General features: G+C 38.4%; 1 protein-coding gene across 5 annotated transcripts in view; it reads right to left on the bottom strand.

The window, feature by feature from the left end:
• Positions 1-21,599, bottom strand: part of SPAST (spastin) — a 61,415-nt gene extending 39,816 nt beyond the window's left edge. The window contains exons 1-3 of one of the 5 annotated variants that reach the window (XM_045884359.3): positions 20,658-21,599; positions 7,764-7,850; positions 5,380-5,463 (exon numbers count right to left, since the gene is read on the bottom strand). In XM_045884359.3, the coding sequence (XP_045740315.1) occupies positions 5,380-5,463; positions 7,764-7,850; positions 20,658-21,072 (586 nt within the window). In that variant the 5' untranslated portion in view covers positions 21,073-21,599. The remainder of the gene's footprint in view (positions 1-5,379; positions 5,464-7,763; positions 7,851-20,657) is intronic. The other 4 variants (XM_045884358.3, XM_045884360.3, XM_045884356.3 and 1 more) reach the window with 4 other exon arrangements.
• Between the last annotated feature and the right edge of the window lie 689 nt (positions 21,600-22,288).

Raw genomic sequence — 22,288 nt, 5'->3', positions numbered from 1 at the left:
GACATAATATGGGATGGATACTTTTCATACTTAAACTTTAAAAATGTTGTAGCATGTCCTTTTATTACCTATTTCTAAAATTAATCAAAGATTTAAGAGGATTATTTCAACTCTACCCTCACTTTAAATAACAAATCCTCTCTCAAGATCCAGGTCTCTATGTCTAGCACCTGAAGCCCAAGACGGTAGCAGTTTGAGCTGTCTTGCCCCTCTATATTACTGCTGCGCTCTCTTTCCCCATTCAAGTCATCCATACTGCTACTTGACAAACACACTGCTCCACCACTTACTAGTATGAACTTACTTGAGCCTGTTTTAAGAGGGTCTCAAGGATTAAATAATATACATAGAACATCTGTTCTGGGCCCCCATTCATAATAGGAGCCCAATGTTTACTGTATTTATTTTGTTGCAGTACTCCAAGTTGTCTACTGACTCTTTTCTTCAGTACTGGGAAGTCAATGAATACATGCAAAAATGTAGCACATATATACTAACTCTCCTAAACTTTCATTTCTAAGGTCAGACATGCAGGCGCCATGCTTGGTTTATGGTACAGCCACATATGCCTTTGGGACAGGTTAAATAGCAGCTACCCTTTTTGCACAAAGCACAAAGTACTGAACAGGGCTTTTGTATCCTAGAACTGGCTGATACAATATACCTTGGAGCTTTTTGTTGTTGTTGTTAGTTAACAGATAGGTCATCTGATTTTTCTCAATGATAATACTCTTCACCATACTGAGAAAGAAACCTTTTATATTGGTAATAGCCATAAATTAGGGGGAAAAAAACCTGATTTGTAAATGTCTTCCTTATCAATTAACACTCTCTTCAAAGAAATGTAAGAAGAAGATCTCATAAACATTCATTACATAATGAAAGTAAACAAACTAAATGCTTGGTTTTGATAACTAATAACTAGCAATAAAAAGCCACAAAAGTTGTTTTGGTGTGTAGGGATTAGATTTCTATGTGTGGAAACACACATATAACACAATAGTAGTTGTACTGCTAATGTGAACCTGCTCCAACTGATTTTTGTTAAAGAAAGTAAACTTAGTTTAATGCTTCCTTTTGCAATCACTAAATGTTTGTAGATTCGTTAATGATTTAAAACAAAACCACCACCTTGCTTCTCGATCCCTTCACATGCAATCCCACACAACCATCTACTTAAAAGGAAAATCTTGCCACATAACTCTTCCGTTTAAAACCTTTAGCAGCTTCCCATTGCCCACAGATCAATGTTCAAATATAGTATTAAGGCCCTCCATGATCTGCCTACATCTTTTTTTTTTTTTAAGATTTTATTTATTTATTTGATAGAGAGAGTGAGAGAGCACAAGCAGGGGGGAACAGTAGAGGGAGAGGGAGAAGCAGGCTCCCCGCCAAGCAGGGAGCCCAATGCGGGGCTCGATCCCAGGACCCCGGGATCATGACCTGAGCCGAAGGCAGACGCCCAACCATCTGAGCCACCCAGGCGCCCCTGCCTATATCTCTTATACATACTGAGCAATCCCAAATTCACTTCTGCACCAGCACCTTTCCCTACCTGCCATGCTATTTCTTACCTGAACTGTCTTTTCTCCCAAACATTCTTTAAAGTTTTATCTTTTTAAATCTCCCTTTTAGGTTTCACTTCTTCCAGGAATATTTCTCAGACACCTATTTTATCATCCTACAAATTATTTGTATATCTCCCTACAAAATATTTTATCTCTATCCTGCAGTGATGAAGATTTATCTATTCATGTGTCTGTCTCCCCTGAGTGCCTTAAGAGAGGAACATTATACCAAATCTATTGGTAAATCTATTTGGTCAACCTTCAAATATAATCATAATCCAACCACTTGTTACAATTTCTCTTCATATCATCCTGGTCCAAGCCTCCCATCATTTTTCTCCTAGCTTACTGTAATTCAACAGTGGTCCTACTTGCTCTCCGTGGCTCTACTCTTGGGAGTCTATCATCAACGTGATCTTTAAAATTTAAGTCAGGGGGTGCCTGGCTGGCTCAGTAGGTTGGATGGCCAACTCTTGATTTCGGCTCAGGTTATGACTTTGAGGGTCATGGGATCGAGCCCTACAGGGGGGCTCTGTGATCAGCGGGAGTCTGCCTCTCTCCCTTTCCCTCTGCCCCTCCCCTTGCCCTCTCTCTCTAAAATAAATAAATCTGTAAAAAAAAATAAAACTTAAGTCAGATTATGTAATTCCTTTCCTAAAAATCCTTATAACTGCTCCCCATTTCACAGATGGTAAAAGCTCAAATCTTCCTGGTGGCCAATAAGGCCCTGTGTGTTTTAATGAACCCTCCCTGCCCTCATCTCTACCATACTCTCCTTGCTGGGGCACACTGGCCTCTTTGCTTTTTTCCAAATACACCAGTTATGTTTTCTTAAGGGTTTCCATCGGCTCTTACTTTTCTCTGGACCATTCTTCTCCCAGACAACCTGCATGGCTAACTCATGTCATCTTTTCAAAGAGACATATCTGACCATCCTACTTAAAACTAGAAGCCCAAACCACCTCCCATCCACTCCTAACCCCCATTACTACGATTTACTTGTTCTTTTCTTCATGTATTTATCACTTTCCAACATACTGTATAACTTATTTATGTTTATTCCCTCCTGTCAGTCTTCTCCCTGCTGGAATAAAAACTATGAAGGAGTAATCCTTGTCTACATCCTAAGTGCCTAGAACATGGTAGTCACCCAATAAATTATTTGCTGAATTACTAAATAAATTTAGTTAATATCCTTGGCACTGTACCTGGTCCAGAGTAAGGGCTTAATAAACGGATGTTGGATGAAGCTATTTATTTTTTTTATAAAAGGGTAAACTCCAGGTATGCCAAAATTATCTTTTTATCTATACCAGGTTTTACAGTTAAGCTTTGCTTGAAGGTTTACGATTACTAACTTGAAGATATATAACTTATAGGAACTCTTTCCATTTTATCAGTCTGCATCCTCTCAAACCAGTCTGTATGCGGAACTCCCAATATGATTCTCCATACTAATTAGATAACTATTGGGCATGCCACCTCTGAAAAACTCCATTTCTTAACCAACACACAGTACACAAATAAGTTCTACTATGTACTTGTACACAGATCTTCTTTTACTGTCTTTGGTATATATGCTTCTAGGCTTTCTGAGTTCTCAGAAGACAGGAATATGTTGATGCCTTCTATTCCACTTCTTTTTTAAAGTAACATCTTTCAATGGGCACATAGCACTTTTGAGGATGACAACAGATAATGACATTCCCCAATATCAATTCTTTTAATGCCTAGCTTCATGTCATATACCCTCTTTTTCTCCTCTCCTTTAGTAACACAAATAAAAAATGACAAGGTTGCATTTAAAGACAAGTCTATAATTAAAGAGATGTTTCCAACAATTTATCATATCACATCTTCAAAAGAGAACTAGCTCCTAATTATTCGATTTGAAACATGTTACAAAATGTTCCATAATCAAACTTAACCTGGATCATATATATGTACATATAGTGAAAGGCATTACAGCTAAAACACACAAAATACCGAGTAGAACAATTAATTATTTTACTACAATGACCTCTGATGTAATATTTAATTTTATGTGATATAGTAATAATCTTCATGTGGGAGTGAGAAGGCAAACTCTGTCAGCCACAGAAGCCAGGGAACACTGCCTTGTCAGCCACCTAAAAACATTAAAGGATTTCTTTTCACCAGTGTGGGGCAAAAAATTTATAAACACAATGGACCATATAAGAATGAATAAATGAATGAATCAATGAATAAATGAATGTATGTGTGTGTAAATACATGAATGAATATTTATATATGCGTGTGTAAATACATTTTTCCATAAAAGCAAGGTGGTGATTACAGACAGGTAAGGAGGAGAATAAAAACCAGCATTTTTGAGTACTTACTATGATTAGGTTCCTTCAATAATTCAATGGTCACATATGGTGAAATAAATATTATTAGCATATTATAAATGAGATGAAAAAGTCTCAAACATGCTAAATAACTTACCACAAATCACAGAGCAATAAATACATAAGGTCTGCCTGTTTACCAAATATCTATTTCTATCACATCAAGTTATAGTAGAGAACCACCCAAGAAGGGTGGGTTTTAGTTCCACTTTGTTTTTGGGTTGCTTTACCTAAAAAAATATTTTTAAAGCCTATACCTTCAAATAGAAGATGAAAAGTTTCTCTTTATAGACCGATTCCAGCTGATAAATACAGAAAGAATGATAGAATTATGTCACTAGGCATCAGTCATCAACTGCTACTAACATCGCAAGATGTCAGAACTACTGACAAACACACAACCACCTATCAAGTAGTCTTATTATTAAAAAATAAAAATCACCTTTCAATCCAATCAAGGCTCTATATCCAACTATCAATTTACAGGGAGGACAGAAGAACATATTAAAAGATATCATGGAGATGCATAGAGCAAAAGACAGACTGCAGGAAACCACTACATGTCAAAGATCTGGTTCATCAACAAATTACAAAAAAAAACAGATGAACTTGTATATTAAAAGAAACATATCATATGAATCTTCTTGAGATTCTGGTGCAAAAAAATTATTAGAAAAATAGTAAGAACTATTAAGTTTTGAGATACTGACCATATTACATTATTTGTTATATATTACATTATACATTATATGTAAATTATATTTGGACACTGATCATTGCTTTGGCCATAATTTTTTGTTAATATTAAAAGAAATTATTGGTTATTTTTTAGATGTGATAATGGTATTTTGGTAATTTTATTTTTAAAGCATCTTTTTCTTTTAGAGATACAATATGAAATACTTGTAAATAAAATAAAAAGATGTGAAGAATTGTTTCAACATAATATGGAGTGGGGGTGAGTGGTTAGAGATTTATTGGAATTGACAAACTCTTTCCGTAAAAAGCCAGATAATATTAAAATATTTTTAAAAGTTACATATTAAAAGGCTCTGAGGGCTGTATGATCTCTGTATCAACTATTCAACTCTGCTGTCACCGTAGCATGAAAGCATCCAAACAATAACAGAGGAATGAGTAACTGTGTGCCATCTTATAAAAATAGGCAGTGAACTGGGTTTAGTCCATGGGCTGTAATTTGCCAGCCCTTGAGTACAGATAAATCAAGACTGACTATGAGTTGATAATTATTACAGCTGAGTGATGGATAATTAATCCATTATACTCTATTTTGTATATGTTAGAAATTTTCTGTAGGTTAGAAAAAAAGCCTAGAACACATTTTCAAGATTACTGATCTATTTCCATCTGCATTTAAAGTTTCACTGAACACATTTCAAATACAGCTCATTCAAATTATACAATTCATTAATTGATACCTAGAAGTTGTAAACGGTCCTTGGCCATACCCAAATTAGTCATCATTTTAGCTTGAAGGCGTCTAGCTCTTTCACACTGTTCACCTGAAAGAATAGGAAAAAAAATTAAAACATCTATGTTTCCCTACTAATATTACTTCAAGATAAAATATTATCCCAACTAATCTCATGGGGAGTCAGTTTTTGTTTTTTTTTTAAGATTCATTTATTTATTTGAGAGAGAGACAGAGAGTGGAGGGGCAGAGGGAGAGGGAGAAAAGCAGACTCCCTGCTGAGTGCAGAGCGCGACATGGGGCTTGATCTCATAACCCTGAGATCATGATCTGAGCTGAAATCAAGAATCAGATACTTAAGCAAATGAGCCCTGGGAGTCATAGTCTTTATAAAGTATCTTTAAAAAATCAGTTACAGGGCGCCTGGGTGGCTCAGTTGGTTAAGCGACTGCCTTCAGCTCAGGTCATGATCCCAGGGTCCTGGTATCGAGTCCCACATCGGGCTCCTGGCTCAGCGGGGAGCCTGCTTCTCCCTCTGACCCTCTCCCCTCTCATGCTGTTTCTCTCCTGCTCACTCTCTAATAAATAAATAAATAATCTTAAAAAAAAATCAGTTACAGTTCCTTATGATGGTTTCAGACCTACTGTGGTATTTCATGGATTTCACATGTTATTTCATGGATTTTTGAGGTGTATTTTTCCCCCTATGGTAAAAAATCTCTGAAACTGAGGGGTGTGTGTGTGTATGTGTGTGTGTATGTGTGTGTGTTTCAGAGAGGGAGAGGTGTGAGGGGTAAAAGGAGAGAGAGAATCTTTAGCAGCCTCCATGCCCAGGGCAGAGCCTGAGGCGGGGCTCGATCTCACAACCCTGAGATCATGACTTGAGCTGAAATCAAGAGTTAGACACTTAACCGACTAAGCCACGCAGGTGTCCCAAGAGATGTGTTTTATAACCAGTACCAACTTACTAAAGCTATCAGCCAGGCTGTACTCATACCACAGTTTGTCATTGCCTGTGCAGATACAAATTTGGTCCTTGATGTTAATACTGCTGTTATAGCTATGTCTAAACAGGATGAAGACAATACATGCAATAAAGTAAAAGTTAAATTTCATGTGATAGGAAGAGAATGTATCATAGTTCAACTGACCCTGTTTTTTCTCTTAGTGGTACAATCAAAGGCATGCTCCATTCAATGATACTATTTTTCTTATTAACTCATTTTCTCCTAGCTCTTCCTCCATGCAACTGACAAAGAATGACAAATACATTGAGTACATAATTTATAAAGTCATGCTCATAAACTCATGAAAAGTCTCAAAGGCCTAACCTCCCATATTGTTCTATTCTGCTCTCTTTTGTGCAGGACATCAGTAGCTAAAGAAGTACTCAAATAAAAAGGGGAGAGAAAAAAACCTAGCAAAATTAGATACATTGTAATTATTAAAGATTAGCTGATATAAGTAGTAGAGTCAGCCAACCAGACAACAAACATCCACTGGGTGGACTGATCCATAATGCTATGATTCTCAGCCTATGTAATTTTTCCTTCTGAATTTATTTTAGCTATGATAAACTGAAATACTTTATTTAGTAGTGGTACCCACATAGTACACAATAGTTACAGCATCATATTTAAAAACTCAGGCTCTGAAGTCAGATTGCCTGGGTTCAAATCCTTACTCTACCTACCTACTTGCTAGCCATGAGACCTTAGGCAAGTTACTGAACTTCTCTGTACTTAAGATTATCTATGTGAAAAGTAAGGATAACAGCAGCAGCCTCAGAGTGTGGGGTTGTGGTGAAAATTAAAAAAGATAATACACATGAAGCACACACAGTGATGCTTGGGCACACAGCAGAGTGTATAATAAATGTCACCTATATATTTAAAGATATCATTAGACTCTAATTTTTAATTTTAGGTGATAAGAAAGTAAAGATGAGAAATAACTTCTTTGGTTTTAAAAAGCCAAGTGTGAATCAAAGCAAGACATTTATAGCTCATATTCTAACGTGCAGTTAAGCATTACCCACAAACACAAAAGGGAGTCTGATTAACCACTCCTTCCCTGCCTCAACAATGAGGGAAGGACCAGGTTTCAAAACAGAGCTAAAAATGAGGCTAAAACTCACCAACAGTGGGTTCAAGGATGACACAAGTAATATACTGGTTTTTGCCTGACTGCTACCAGGTAATCAAGTTTAAGCATAGCTGGTTATAACTTCAATTTTAGCATAGGTAATAAAGCATTAACTGTAAATCTATAAATGTTAATAACATTTCAAAATCTGTTAAATACTTTTAGTAAGATAGCTGTATTGAAATTAGGGCAACCATGTGAATAGAATTTGGGTTGGCTATGAAACAAATATAAATATAATCTTACCTTGTCCTGTAACTATGACAGCGATTCCTTTTTCTAGTTCTTCAATACCTTTCTTATACCATTCCACAGCTTGCTCCTTTTGTCCTGCTTTAAAATAGAAATAATTATTTGTATATATACTAGACATTATATACTAGAATATACTAAACATTTCCCAAATCTTGCTGTTATTAACTGATACATGAAAAAGTGCTTTGTGATCAAATAAATCTGAGAACTATTACTATACGACTTCTAGTACCTTTAGCATCCTAATGTACATATGAATTTCTAAGAGGGGGTATAGACGTCAATCTTTCTCAAAATTTTAGGGCTGTGAATCCTTTATTTGTTTGCCATCTCATGGTATTGATGCTTATAACCACTGAAATACTATACTATGGGAAGAAATTTTAATTAGGGAGAATTTATTTTAAATAAATGGATTTTAAAATACATACAATTAGAATATATAAACATGATTTCAATAATGGGATAAAAACCACTGTTTAACCCAATTGTATTGAAATCTGATGTAATTTGTTCCCTTCTGGAGAGAGTTTTTATTTAACAAATGATTGTATCATGAGAACTGATACATGAGATTACAAGTGTGGCATTTAGTAACTTTTAGTAACGCATCCATTTTCTTTGAAACAAATGACTGGTTTACAACTTAAAAAGATCTAAAAATTCAGCAAATCAAAATGTGTGTAAGATATTTCTCTTTTTTTTGAGACACCTGGGTGGCTCAGTCAGTTAAGCGTCTGCCTTCAGCTCAGGTCATGATCCTGGGTCCTGGGATCAAGCCCCTCATCGGGCTCCTTGCTCAGCAGGGAGCCTGCTTCTCCCTCTCCCACTCCCCCTGCTTGTTTTCCCTCTCTCTCGCTGTGTCTCTGTCAAATAAGTAAATAAAATCTTTTAAAAAAAATGATGCTAGAATAATGACCATCCATATACAAAAAAAACAAAAACAAAAACTTTAACATAGAAAAAATTAATTTGAAATGGATCACAGAGCTAAATGTAAAACCTAAAACTATAGAACTTATAGAAGAAAACAGACAAAATTCTTCATGATCTGGGCTTAGGCAGAGATTTAGAACATAAAAATCACAAACCTTAAGAGGATATAACTGATCAACTAGACTTCATTAAAACATTTTTTTTAGGGCGCCTGGGTGGTTCAGTTGTTAAGCGGCTGCCTTCGGCTCAGGTCATGATCCCAGAGACCTGGGATCGAGTCCAACATGGGGCTCCCTGCTCAGCGGGAAGCCTGCTTCTCCCTCTCCCGCTCCCCCTCTTTGTGTTCCTGCTCTCGCTGTCTCTGTCTCTGTCAAATAAATAAATAAAATCTTAAAAAAAAATTTTTTTTTTAAAGATTTTATTTATTTGGGGCACCTGGGTGGTTCAGTCGTTAAGCGTCTGCCTTCAGCTCAGGTCATGATCCCAGGGTTCTGGGATCGAGCCCCACATCAGGCTCCCTGCTTGGCGGGAGGCCTGGCTTCTCCCTCTCCCACTCCCCCTACTTGTGTTTCCTCTCTGCTGAGTAACCAGAATATATAAAGAACTCTTACAATACAATGATTAATGATTAATAAAAAGCAATTAATTCATTGAAAAACAGTGGGCAAAAGACCGGCTAATGTATACTTAATCAAACAGAGACAAATGGCAAATAAGCACAAGTAAAGATGTTCAACATCATTAGCTGTTAGGGAACTATAAAATAAAATCACAAGATACCACTAAGTACTTAATTTAAAATTGAAAAAAATTACAAGATGTCAACTATACTCAAAAAATTTTTAAAGCACTTAAAAGTATAGGACAAAATATAAATGGATCACACATATGTTTCCAAGTGTGAATACAAAATGGTATAGCCACATTGGAAAAGAGTTTGGTAGTTTCTTATGATATTAACATATATTTACCATATGACCCAGCAATCCCTTCTTCTATGTATTTACCCAAAGTAATGAAAACATCAAAGACCAATACATGAATGTTTATGGTACTTTATTCATAAGAGCTAAAAACTGGAAACAACCCAGATGTCCATCATTTAGTGAATGGATAAACAAAGTGTGGTACATCCATACACAGAATATTAGAGTAAAAAGGAACAAACTACTGGTAAATGTAGGAACATGGATGAATCTCAAAAACATGCTAAATGAAAGAAGCCAGACACAAAAGGCTACATACTGTATGATTCCATTTATACAACACTCAGTGAAGACAAAACTATAGGGACAGATCAGATCAGTGACTGCCAGGGGCTAACGGGAAGGCAAGGGGACTGATTACAAGGGGGCACAAAGGAGCTTCTGGGGTAATAAAACATTCAGTATTTCAGTTGTTGTCGTGGTTACCCAATTGTTGGTCAAACTCAGTGAAGTACAGACTACTAAAAAAAGATTAAATTTTACTATATGTAAAATATACCTCAATAAATCTGACTCTTAAAAAGTGCAATACTCTCGGGCGCCTGGGTGGCTCAGTCGGTTAAGCGACTGCCTTCGGCTCAGGTCATGATCCTGGAGTCCCGGGATCGAGTCCCGCATCGGGCTCCCTGCTCGGCAGGGAGTCTGCTTCTCCCTCTGACCCTCCCCCCTCTCATGCTCTCTCTATCTCATTCTCTCTCTCAAATAAATAAATAAAATCTTAAAAAAAAAAAAAAGTGCAATACTCCCAACATTTATGTATAAGGATATTCACTGTGGCTTCGAATAATTTTCTTTACAAGAGTAAAATTAGATTAGAAGACAAAAGGGAGAAAATTCTTTTCAAAACATCTGTTTGAAGGGATCAAAGAGTTTTCAAAACAGTGGAAATTACCCAAATTTGGAAAGGAACTATGTCACATTCATTAGGATGCTATTTTCAAAAATTACCAAAATCGGGACGCCTGGGATAGAGTCCCGCATCGGGCTCCCTGCTAACTGGGGAGCCTGCTTCTCCCTCTGACCCTCTCCCCTGTCAAGCTATTTCTCTCTCGCTCTCTCAAATAAATAAATAAAATCTTAAAAAAAAAAATTACCAAAATATGGAAAGGAAAAAAAAGCCAAAAGAAGTGGGCCTGGCATTTGGGGCACATTTGTACTTGAAGCAACTGCCAATTCTGAAGACAAAAGTGGCCAAGAAACTAAGCAGAGCTTTCAGCAGACTCAAAGAACTAAGCTGACCAAATGTGAATTTCAGGGCACGCCCAGGAGAAGTAGCAGCAAAGATTCCAGGATTTGGGTTGGGACCCTGAATTACTGAAGAGTTAAGAACTAGGCCAGCTTGCACAAGGGCTGGAAATCATACTCAAATCACTTAAGTCCCTTAAGGTAAGGGAAACTACAGCCCCTACTGTCCACTGATGACCCTTTTGACTAAATTATGGGAGAAAAATCAAACCTTCCAATGCTCTCCAAGACACAAAAGGCCCTCAAGATACTTTACAGTTCTTAGTTTCCCTTACACATTTCTCTTACCTCTATAGCCCCAACTAACACTCAAACTTATCAAATCAAAAGAAGATTGGGGTGGCAGAAACTTACATTCACTGTTATACTTGAAATTATTAGCTAATAATTTAGTGAACTACATAATCTAAGGCAAGCAACGGCTCAAAGGTCAAATACTGTCAGCCACTTGTTTTTGTACATAAAACTTTACTGGGGGGGCACCTGGGTGGCTCAGTCGGTTAAGCATCTGACTTCTGATTTCAGCTCAGGTCATAATCTGAGAGTCCTGAGACTGAGCCCTGCATCAGGCTCTGCGCTCAGATCTGAGTCCGCTTGGGATTCTTTCCCTCCTCCTCTCCTTCCCCCTGTGCCCCTTCCCCTCCTCATGCATGTGCTCTCTCTCTCTAAAATAAATAAACAAAATCTTAAAAAAAAAACTTTACTAGATCAGACCTACTGTATGAGAGTTTTGAGTGTTCAGAGAGCTTAAAGTATTGTGACAGAGAGCTTAAAATATTTACTAAATGGCTCAATAGAGGCGCCTGGGTGGCTCAGTCATTAAGCGTCTGCCTTCAGCTCAGGTCATGATCCCGGGGTCCTGGGTTCGAGCCCTGAATCGGGCTCCCTGCTCCGCAGGAAGCCTGCTTCTCCCTCTCCCACTACCCCTGCTTGTGTTCTCTCTCTTGCTGTGTCTCTCTCTGTCAAACAAATAAATAAAATCTTAAAAAAAAACCCAAAAACCTAAGTGGCTCAATAAAAAATCAAACCCAACACAAAAACTGACAAAGCACTTAGGCAGTTTTCAAAGAAGACATAGAAATGGCCAATAAGTAAGTGAAAAAAATGCTCAACATCATAAATCTTTAGGGAAATGCAATTCAAAACCATGATGAGGCAGTGCTTCACATCCATTAGAAAGACTATTATTTAAAGAACCCTGAAACTAACAAATGTGGAAAAATTGGAAACCAATGGCACAACTGATGTGGAAATGTTCGGCAGTCCCTCAAAAAATTAAACATGGAATTACCATATGATCCAGCAATTCTACTCCTAGGTAGATACTCAAAAGTACTGAAAGCAGGGAAGCAAACAGATACCTGTATATTAGTGTTCATGGCAGCATTATTCACAATAGATGGCAACAACCCAAATGTCCATCAACAGACAAATGGTTAAACAAAATGTGGTATATACATATAATGGAATATTATTCAGCCTTAAAAAGGAATGAAATCGGGGCGCCTGGGTGGCTCAGTCGTTAAGCGTCTGCCTTCGGCTCAGGTCATGATCCCAGGGTCCTGGGATCGAGCCCCGCATCGGGCTCTCTGCTCAGCGGGGAGCCTGCTTCTCCCTCTCCTATTCTGCCTGCTTGTGTTCCCTCTCTCACTGTCTCTCTCTGTCAAATAAATAAATAAAATCTTAAAAAATAGATAAATAAAATAAAAAATAAATTAAAAAAAAAAAGGAATGAAATCTGATATATGCTACAAGAAGGCTGACGAACCTTGAAAACATTATGCTAAGTGAGACAAGTCAAGATACAAAAGAATACTGTATGATTCCATTTACATAAGGTACCTGAAATAGGCAAATTCACAGATACAGAAAGTAGAACAGAAATCATCAAGGACTGAGGGCAGGGGAGAATGGAGAAAGGAAGATGGGTGGGGAGTTATTGTTTAATGGGTATAGAGTTTCTGTTTGGAATGATAAAACGTTCTAGAAATGGATAGCGGTGACGGTTGCACAACACTAGGAATGTATTTAATGCCATTGAACTGTACACCTAAAATGATTAAAACGGCAAAATTTAGGTTATCTATGCTTTACAAAATAAAAAAAATTACCAACTGGCCCATTGTAAGCACTGTGCTGACCCTTGGTATACAGCAATGAAAATGAAAAAACTACTGGCACATGCAACATCACAGGATAATGTGACAAGCATATTTTGAGCAAAAGAAGCCACACACAAAAAACACATACTGTGTGATTTCATTTGCAAAGCTCAAGGTCAGGCAAAACTGATCTATAGTGTCAGAGTTAGGATTTGTAGATATCTTTGCAAAGGATGGAGAAAGGTCGTAAGTGGAAGAGAACATCATAAAGGCAGGCTTCTGGAGTAATACTCTATTTCTTGACCTGGTAGGGTTTCAAACTGCTATGTTCACTTTGAAAATTCATTAAGCACTACAGTAATTGTGCGTTTTATGTATAATTTAATCAAAGTTTACTTAAAAACTAAAAAAAACAGAAGGGGAAGATAAAGTATATTGAAATGGAAAGAGTCCCAATACACTAAGGAAAAGGTTACAGATCAGTTTGTATGTAACATTTTTTCCCTCAAATGAATATTTATATTTATATAAATACACAAAGTCAGGTAACTTAATAGTAATCATCTCCCTAAGAGTAAGATTACAGAGGATTTTCACTTTCTATATTTATATTTGTTCATTATTTTAATTTTTTTAAAGATTTATTCATGGGGGGGCGCACACACACACACAAGCAGGGGAAGGGGCAGAAGGAGAGGGAAAAAGAGAGAATCTCAAGCAGACTCTGCAACGAGCACAGAGCTACGGAGTCCCGATGCAGGGCTCAATCCCACCACCCCAAGATCATGACCTGAGCCAAAACCAAGAGTCAGACGCTTAACCAACTGAGTCACCAGGGGCCCCCATTATTTTAATTTTTGAGTATATGCTAGTGTACAATCAACAGAAATACTAATGATACCCATCTTCAGATAGAGGTAAGTATAGTAGACTAAGTTATGAATTATCTACTGCATCTTTTCATTCAGATAGTAGTAGTACCCATACTGCCACAAGAAGGGTCAAAACAAAAGTAGTTGGGGTGGAGAGAGAGGATGTATGTTTGTGATAAGTTACAATATGGGGACTTAAGCCCTTGCTTATCCTTTAGGGGCTGTATGACTTTGGGAAAGTCAGTTAATCTCTCTGAGCTTTAGTCTCCTGACCTAAAAACAAGATGCCATTTCTTTCACCTAACCATGAGCTGTGGCAAAAATCAAATGAAATAGGGTATGTGACAATACTTTAAATAATAAAGAAGCACATAAACATTACTTTCACTATCTTTATTATACTTGGTACATCTGTTGGTTAATTTAAATCCTTCTACTCCTGAATTGCATGCACCATGTATGTCCAGAGGTCCTGGGATTGGGCTCCCTGCCCAGTGGGGAATCTGCTTCTTCCTCTCCCCCTGCCCCTCCTCCTGCTCACGCTGGCTCTCTCTCTCTCTCAAATAAATAAAATCTTAAAAAAAAAAAATCCTACAAAAGATTTCATTGTGTGCTAAACCCTAATAAACCACAGGATCATGAAGCATCAATGAATAGCCCCCAGATTACTTCTCTCATAGTTCACTATTACAGAAAGGATACTTTCTACTGTGTTTTAATTCAGCAAAAAGGTCATACTTACATTCACTTTCCAACTTCAAGATTTATCTCTGAAGGAAATTCTTACTTTCCCATTTAATTGGGAAGATTTTGAATCCCATGTAAAGAAATCATTTCAGTTTTGGACATTTTTTTAAACCTTAAGAATGTCAATTAATCTATCTTCTTTGAAGTATTTTGTATTTACTATGGGTAGTGGGTAATTTTATCTTTTTTCTATGCATTTTCTTTATTTTCCAAATTCTCTGAGAAGCTTGCATTACATTCACATATGAGTACAAATGATTAATTTTATCTCTTTTACAATACAAAGTTAGGATACTAAGTGAGCTTAGGAGGAGACTTCCATCTGTATTTTTCTGAACAAGGGTCACAATTAGCAAAAATATTTTTATATCACTCTTTAGATAATTTTCCTTCTTCCTCAAATGTCATTTATGCGGCTGCTGTATCCTAAAAAGGGTAATAGAAACCAGGTATCAAGGTTTAACAATAACTTGCAGGGGCTATAATCTTAAAAGGATTGTTGAATAACAGTAGTCCCATTTTCTGAGGACCTACTATGTGCAGGCACTAAGTAGTTTATAAACACCAACTCAGTGTAGTAACTTGCCCAAGATCTTGAATAGTCAGAATTCAAATGTCATTTTGGATACTAGGCACTTCAATTTAAAAAGGGTAAAATTAGACCCTTAAAGCTGAGAAAGAGAAAAGCAGTCCCTGACATCCAGGAGCTGGCCTAATACTATCAGGTAGGGCTTAGTGTAACTAGGAGCTGACCTGGCATTACTGCTAGGCCTAGTGTTCTCTTGAACATAAACAATTTCACAGATCATCAACATCAGATAAGGTCACTTTGTGATTGTGATGAAGACAAAAACAGGACCACTCCATAATCATGTCTAAACACAGATATGGCAAGAATATTGTCCAAGCCATGAACTACCAAGCATCCCCCTCTTCAGACTAATGAGTGCTTCTCAACCAGTTACAGCTTTTGCCTCATTCTGGTCTTCCCTCTTTCTAGATCACATTTAAGATACTTAATCACAGAATACCCCTCCTTCCTGACAGCATCCAATGTACAGCAAAATCCTGCTTCTTTAAATCCTCCTCAATATCACCTGATACAAGCCCAAATCCTGTAAGTTATTTCTAGCACCCTTTTCCTGAGATGCATGGTTCCCATCGTGTGTGTTCTCCCTGCTTCAATAATAAATCCCACTTGTTCAACCAAAGGTGTTCTAGTGATAGCTGACTGAGAGACACTGACAAAGCTGACTTCAGAACAACAGTTCTCTCCTTTTCTATTATAGCATAAAATATTTGCAAAGAGCTGCAAAGATACATGAATAAGTTTAACATGTTTATGCTATACCTTCATAGCTGTAAAACACAGTCTCTAGGAAAATCATAGATTTTGATATTTTTCTTTCCTCATTTACCAGAATGAACAACCATGGAGATGTGAGTGTGCTCAAAGTTCCATTCTATAGGCTGTCTAGCATGAGTAGTTAATTCACAAAGAGAAAAAAAAGGCTACATCAGCACATTAATACCTCCACTGGTATTATATAAGTCCAGGAGTATTATAGGTTAAAAAAGATGAAAACTAGTAGAGAAATAGAGAATCTATACTTTGCCAGATGTCAAAAAGCCAACTACTATTGGGTGGAACATGGGGAATATGATAGTGAAAAAGAGGCAGGAAGGGTTAGGGAAGATCCTTTTTCAATAATTTAATATCGATTTACTGACTGCCTATCCCTTAACTGTTATCAGGATGATTAACAATAATCTTAGGAATCTAGTTACCAGGTGAGTTTTATAGGGTTTAACTGTATTCTACATTAGGAAAAATATAAACTGCAATTAAAAAAACAGCTAAAAACAGAGCAAAGGATAAAGTTCCTAACAGTGGCTACCTTTTTGTCTCTTTAGTGCAAATGCCACTAAATATTCTTTTATTTTTTTTTAAGATTTTATTTATTTATTTGACATAGAAAGACACAGCAAGAGAGGGAACACAAGCAGGGGGGTAGGAGAGGGGAAGCAGGCTTCCCGCTGAGCAGGGAGCCTGATGTGGGGCTCGATCCCAGGACCCTGGGATCATGACCTGAGCTGAAGGCAGACGCTTAACGACTGAGCCACCCAGGCGCCCCACCACTAAATATTCTTGAAGAGAAATGGGAAACGTTTATTGTGTATTTAATAAAAGGTAACGCTTTTCTTTTGGGAAAGAGTGATATTATGTAAATATCCATCCATCAGAATAATTCTTTCCTTGTTGTAATCATGGAAACTTTAAAGCAGAATCATTAGGCCCAAGAAAATTGTCTGAAATCAATCCTTTCAAAATGGTGACTTAGCAGTTTTGGTTTTTTTTTTAAGATTTTATTTATTTATTTGACAGAGACACAGTGAGAGAGTTGAGTTACATGGTAATACAAAATTATATGACAATATTTTAAAAGCCTAATGTTTTAAATATGAGCTGACGAGGAATAAATATAAAAGGATTCTATTTAGACAAATTCTGTCCTTGATGCCAGGTTCTTCAGCCCTACAAGCCTGAGAAACCAGCTCTCTCTCGTTCATATAACATACTGGGCCCTTACTGTCAAGTTCTATATACTCCAGGTAATCAAACCACACCTAGAAAACCTGCACCACTGTATTGCCCAGGAGATCTCAGGCTTGTCTACTTGCAGGAGCCATGCCAAACATGTTAGGTCATGTTCTGGTTAATCCAAAGACCCACTATGACAACCTCCTCTTTTCCCCCAAGTATTTCCAAGAGGCCCAGTACTAACATTACAAAACAGAAAACCTGCTTAAAGCAAAAAGTATAAAATTATGAGTGGCATAATTTTCTGTTCACCTGGTTCTGCTAATGTGAGTTCACTCTTAAATATCAGTTTCTCCATACATATAATGGATATAAAAGGTTATCAGTTCTCCAGGGATGTTCAACAATTAAATATACAAAAAATTATTTAACTCTTTGAAAAAAATGAGACATATAATATGCATGAAAACATACACACATTTTAATGATCACATAGCAAATGCTGTCTTATATCTTACTGGAGAGGAAGTGAGTTTTTCTTAAGCAGCATCTAGAATGCATAAAGCCTTGCAAATAAACTGGTATCCAATAAATGCCTGTTTTAATGAACAGAACTCAAATATTCTTACATTAGGTAATTAGAATTTGCTGTGTTATTCTTATTTAAAATAGTTTGGTTTCAGACAAATTTAGGCCTTTTAAAAAATTCAGTGTCAAAGCTGAGTATGCCATAAGAATAAAATACAGAATAAATAGTCGCCATATAAACCACATTTATACACTATTTTATTGAAATAAGATTTAATTTGGCCTTTATTATTTCAAGGCATCAAATGTTCCAATTAATTAACAACATGACAGTCTGAAATAGTCCACTTTACCCGATGAAATAAAGTGGCTTTCAGTATAGTTAGAATTGAAGTCGAGTTACTAAGGGAATGGCAGTGCATGACATTACTAGCCCCTTAATGGTTTACCACAAAGTTAGGAAACCTTTGAAGACTGCTTTAAAGACAATTCGTTTCTATTCGTTCATATATATTCTGACGCAGCGGGAAAGAAGGAGAATAAAATTCTCTTATTCTACATTGTCAAGGATGGCTGAGAGATAAATAGACTAAATATAAACTCTTACAGCTACTGGATTAAGGCTAAGGTACAAAAAGTTTGAATATTCTAAAGGAAAAATATGAGAAGAGAACTATGACAATATAAACTTAGCTTTTAATTCATTTTTAAAGGAAAATGAATATTTAACTCATTTGTTTCAGTTTGAACTAGTTTCAGCATATCATACATCAGTTGTATAACCCCAACTAAAAAGTTATCATAGTCCATTCTGATGTCTACTTTAGAAACTAAACTATAAATAAAGCAAAAAACTTTGAATAGAGACATCAGTAGAAAGAGGGTCAAGTATGTGATCCATGGATTGCTGAAAATATTTATACTTAAAAATACTTTAGAGGATTTAAATATAATAGATGTAGTCATATAGTAATACTCTAAAATAAGTCATAAGTTTGAAACCCAAGGTCTGATTTCTACTTCTGTCACTTATCCCTCCTTATGGAACTGATTTCTCTTTAAATCTAAGAGCCTCGGGTCTTTTTTTTTAATCCCTAGGTTATCCTTGTCTTCTCTTATTCTACCTCCCAACTCCCATCACCCAGTGTTAAATAAAATTTCCTTGTGTTTTCTAGCATTCTCTTCCTAAATACAACAAAATCTACCCTTAAACATATTCCCTCTATTCTAAAACATCTTTTGACCTAGATTAGTAAACTTCTGAGGACCCTACTATAATTGGATAGTGCACTCAAACAGTGCTTCTCTAGGAAGGGATGATGGTACTCTTATTCACCCTTACCAGGGATCCTTGGATGTTCCAAGAGGTGGTACAGAATGAAGCAGTTAAAATACTTCTGTCCACAAACACATGGTATTTTTTTCTTAAATAGAACTCTTTCCTAGAACTCTCTTTTTATATAGATTTTTTTAAAAGTAATCTCCACACCCAACGTGGGGCTTGAACTCACAACCCCAAGATCAAGGGCCGCATGTTCCACCGACTGAGCCAGCCAGGTACCCCCTTCCTAGAACTCTTTTAAACTCCACTGTCCTTACAATCAAAACCATGAATACCTGCCTCTTTCCTTAATATCATACTCCTCACTCCTTGGCTCCACAGAGGAAATAGGTTTCAACAAATCTAAACTCTATAACAGTTTCTGCAGTTGACAGTGCTAAGAGATACTACAAATGACCTGCAGATTGCTTTGTTGGTTTTTTTTTTTTTTTTTGGCTAATTGACAATGCAAGTGAGTACCTAATTGAAGTGTGACACAAAAATGTTCTTTGGGAGTCACAGGAAAAAGAAGATCTCTGCATATTGGAGGCAGGGATGAAAGGAGGGATTTTCAAAATGTTGCAAGACTTCTTCTAACTTTAGTTCTCATCTTCCATAAAAAAGTGTTCATTAGCAATTGGCATAGGTTTGGAATGACCTGTTTTAATTTTTTGAGCCTCAGTTTGTTCATCTGTAAAATGCTGATCCCAACAGTACCTTCACCTCACAGGGTAATTGTGAGGATTAAATAGAGAACACATACAAAGCTAACAGTACAGCGCTTGGTGCACTGAATGACTTAAAAATGTTAGTTTAAAAGGAATCTGAAGTATACAGTATTCTTGCCTTCATTCAGAAATATAAACTTTAAAAATAAAAGAAATATAAATCTTTGTTTCAAGTTTTATGTACAATGATGTAAGTTTTTCCTGTTCATTATTTAACACTTCAACTGAGAAGCGAAGAGGCTACCTTGGAATACTGATTTAGATGAAATCAAATCTAACAGGGACAAAAGTTTCATGTTAAAATAGAACTTTATAAAAAAAAAGGAGTCATTATATCGATAAATGACAGTCACGAAACTTTAAAAAGTAATGCCAATTTAGCTGTAATCATATGCAGCTGTTCCTTTCAAAATTAAGTCACCATTTCTTTTTTTCTGACACTACAGTACTCTGTTTTCATTAAAGCCTATAACAAGACACAGCTTCTCCGATACCAAAACCTTTTGGAAACCTGGCTCAGCGAAGCCACACACTGTTTACAGTGCTAGAAAGGATCCGTGTGGTCACTGCAGGACAACTGTCACTGTCAGTAGCACGACTGGCTGTCTCATAGGGACTTGGGTCATGCAGAAGTGTAGGGGAAGGCTGGTGTCTGAAACAAAGTCGACAGCTAGGGTGCCTGAAAGGGGAGAGGTTTAACTGAGAATCGTAGAGGATGAGAGTCTCACTGCGGTGAAGCCGCCTCGGCGGGGGAGGGGGGAGATCAATTCCGGGGGTGCACCGACCGCCCCCGAAGGGACGCAGGTGTTGCCCTCCCTGGGCTACCCCACCGCTTTCTTCCCGGCGCCGCCGCCCCCTCCCTCCAGCCCCCCACTTACCTTTCTCGTCTTCATCGATGCGCAGGGCAATGGAGATGTACTCGAAGGCCTGTTTGTGGAAGGCTCGGACGCGCTCGGCCTCCCCGCCCGGCACTGGCGCCGGGGGCGAGGCCGAGGCCGGCGCCGGCGCGGCCCGGGAGCTCCTCTTGGCGGCCATGAGGGCGCGGGAGAAGCGCTGGCAGAGCCACACGAAGAGGAGCCCCAGGTGGAAAGCGACCAAACGCAGCAGCGCGAAGCCTATGCACAGCGGGTAGGAGAAGTAGTACAGGTTCCGCTTATGCGGCGACTCGGGCTGGGGGGCCGGTCTGGGGGCGGGACGGGCGGGGGCCAGGCAGGGGGGCGGAGGCCTGGGAGGCACCGGGCTGCTGCCGCCGCCGGAGCCTTTCTTCTTCCCTCGTCCACCCGGAGAATTCATTCACAGCTCCCACTGCCGCCGCCGCCATAACCCGCCTCCCGCAGACCGACGGCGACCAAGCGACGGCGGCGGCCACTGGGACGGCGAAGGCCAGAGACGCCCGCGCGCCCGCCGGTCCCAGGAGCTCGGCACCTCCACGCGCTGCTCGCCGGCCCCGCCCCTTTCTCCACGCTCGGCCAAGAGCACAACCCCTTTCCTCCTCCTGCGGTCGGTGGCTCCTGCCCCTCCCGCTCTGTGTCCTCTCAGCCTCCTGGTAGCGCCGAGCGGTGGCCGCGCACGCGCACGCCTGCCCATGTCTTTCTCCGGCGCGCGCGCTCACGCCGCCGTCTTTGTTGCCCTGAGTTCCTAGTGCGCATGTGCAGCTCCGCCCCTCGGCCTCTTCCCTACGGAACTACAACTCCCAATGTGCAGTTCGGCTACGTCGTCCTCAGGGATCCTTCGCTCTACAGACAACGCTGTCCCAGGGAGCTGCTTAAGCGGGGAATCTTGGTCATCAACTCACGGCGGCGACAGCTGCGGCTTGGTGTCGCTCGACTGGTTCGCCGGGCTCCTATCTCGCAGTGTCATCGCTCTTATATTTCTTTCAGCATTTTCTGCCCGTCTCCCGCAAAGGATGATTCATCTGACTTCCATCTCAAAAGTAATGGGTACCGTGAAAACAATCTCAATGTCCATCAATAGGAAAAGGATTAAATGAATTTTGGAATACCCGTATGTAATTCTGTGGAGCATTTAAAAAGAATGAGGTGGATCTGTATGTACTGATAAAGAAAGGTGTCCATGATATATTGTTAGGTGAAAATAGAATATTACAGACCAGTGTGATATGATCCTATTTTGTATTAAAAAGAATAAATGGAAAGAAAAAAGTAATGGGGACCAGTTACTGGAATTATTATCTGAGAGGGAAGCAATTGTAGAGACATATAAACGTAAGGTCGCCGAAAACAAAAATGTTAGTTCAGTGGAACGAAGTGAACGATTCTAGAGGTTTAGTTAGTACGTGTTTAGATGTCTATTTTGAAGAATTAATTAGTTTGAATAGGGGCATTCCTAGGTTTTGTACAGTAATCATACCACAGTTTACTGAAAATCCAAACTGGGCCTTTTTTTTTTTTTTAACCTATTGGATGTCCCTTCCTTTGGGAACTACTCACTCACCTCTGTTGCCTGTATACCAGTTAGCTGCAAGCACTGAACCCAGCAGATCACAGAG

The sequence above is a fragment of the Mirounga angustirostris genome, unplaced genomic scaffold (genome assembly GCF_029215605.1).
Source record: "Mirounga angustirostris isolate CCGP_5_RB_7025 unplaced genomic scaffold, mMirAng1.0.hap1 SCAF_10, whole genome shotgun sequence".
Classification (NCBI taxonomy): domain Eukaryota; kingdom Metazoa; phylum Chordata; class Mammalia; order Carnivora; family Phocidae; genus Mirounga; species Mirounga angustirostris.
The sequence above is the reverse complement of the archived record's forward strand: the minus strand, read 5'-3'. Positions and strand labels throughout refer to the sequence as shown.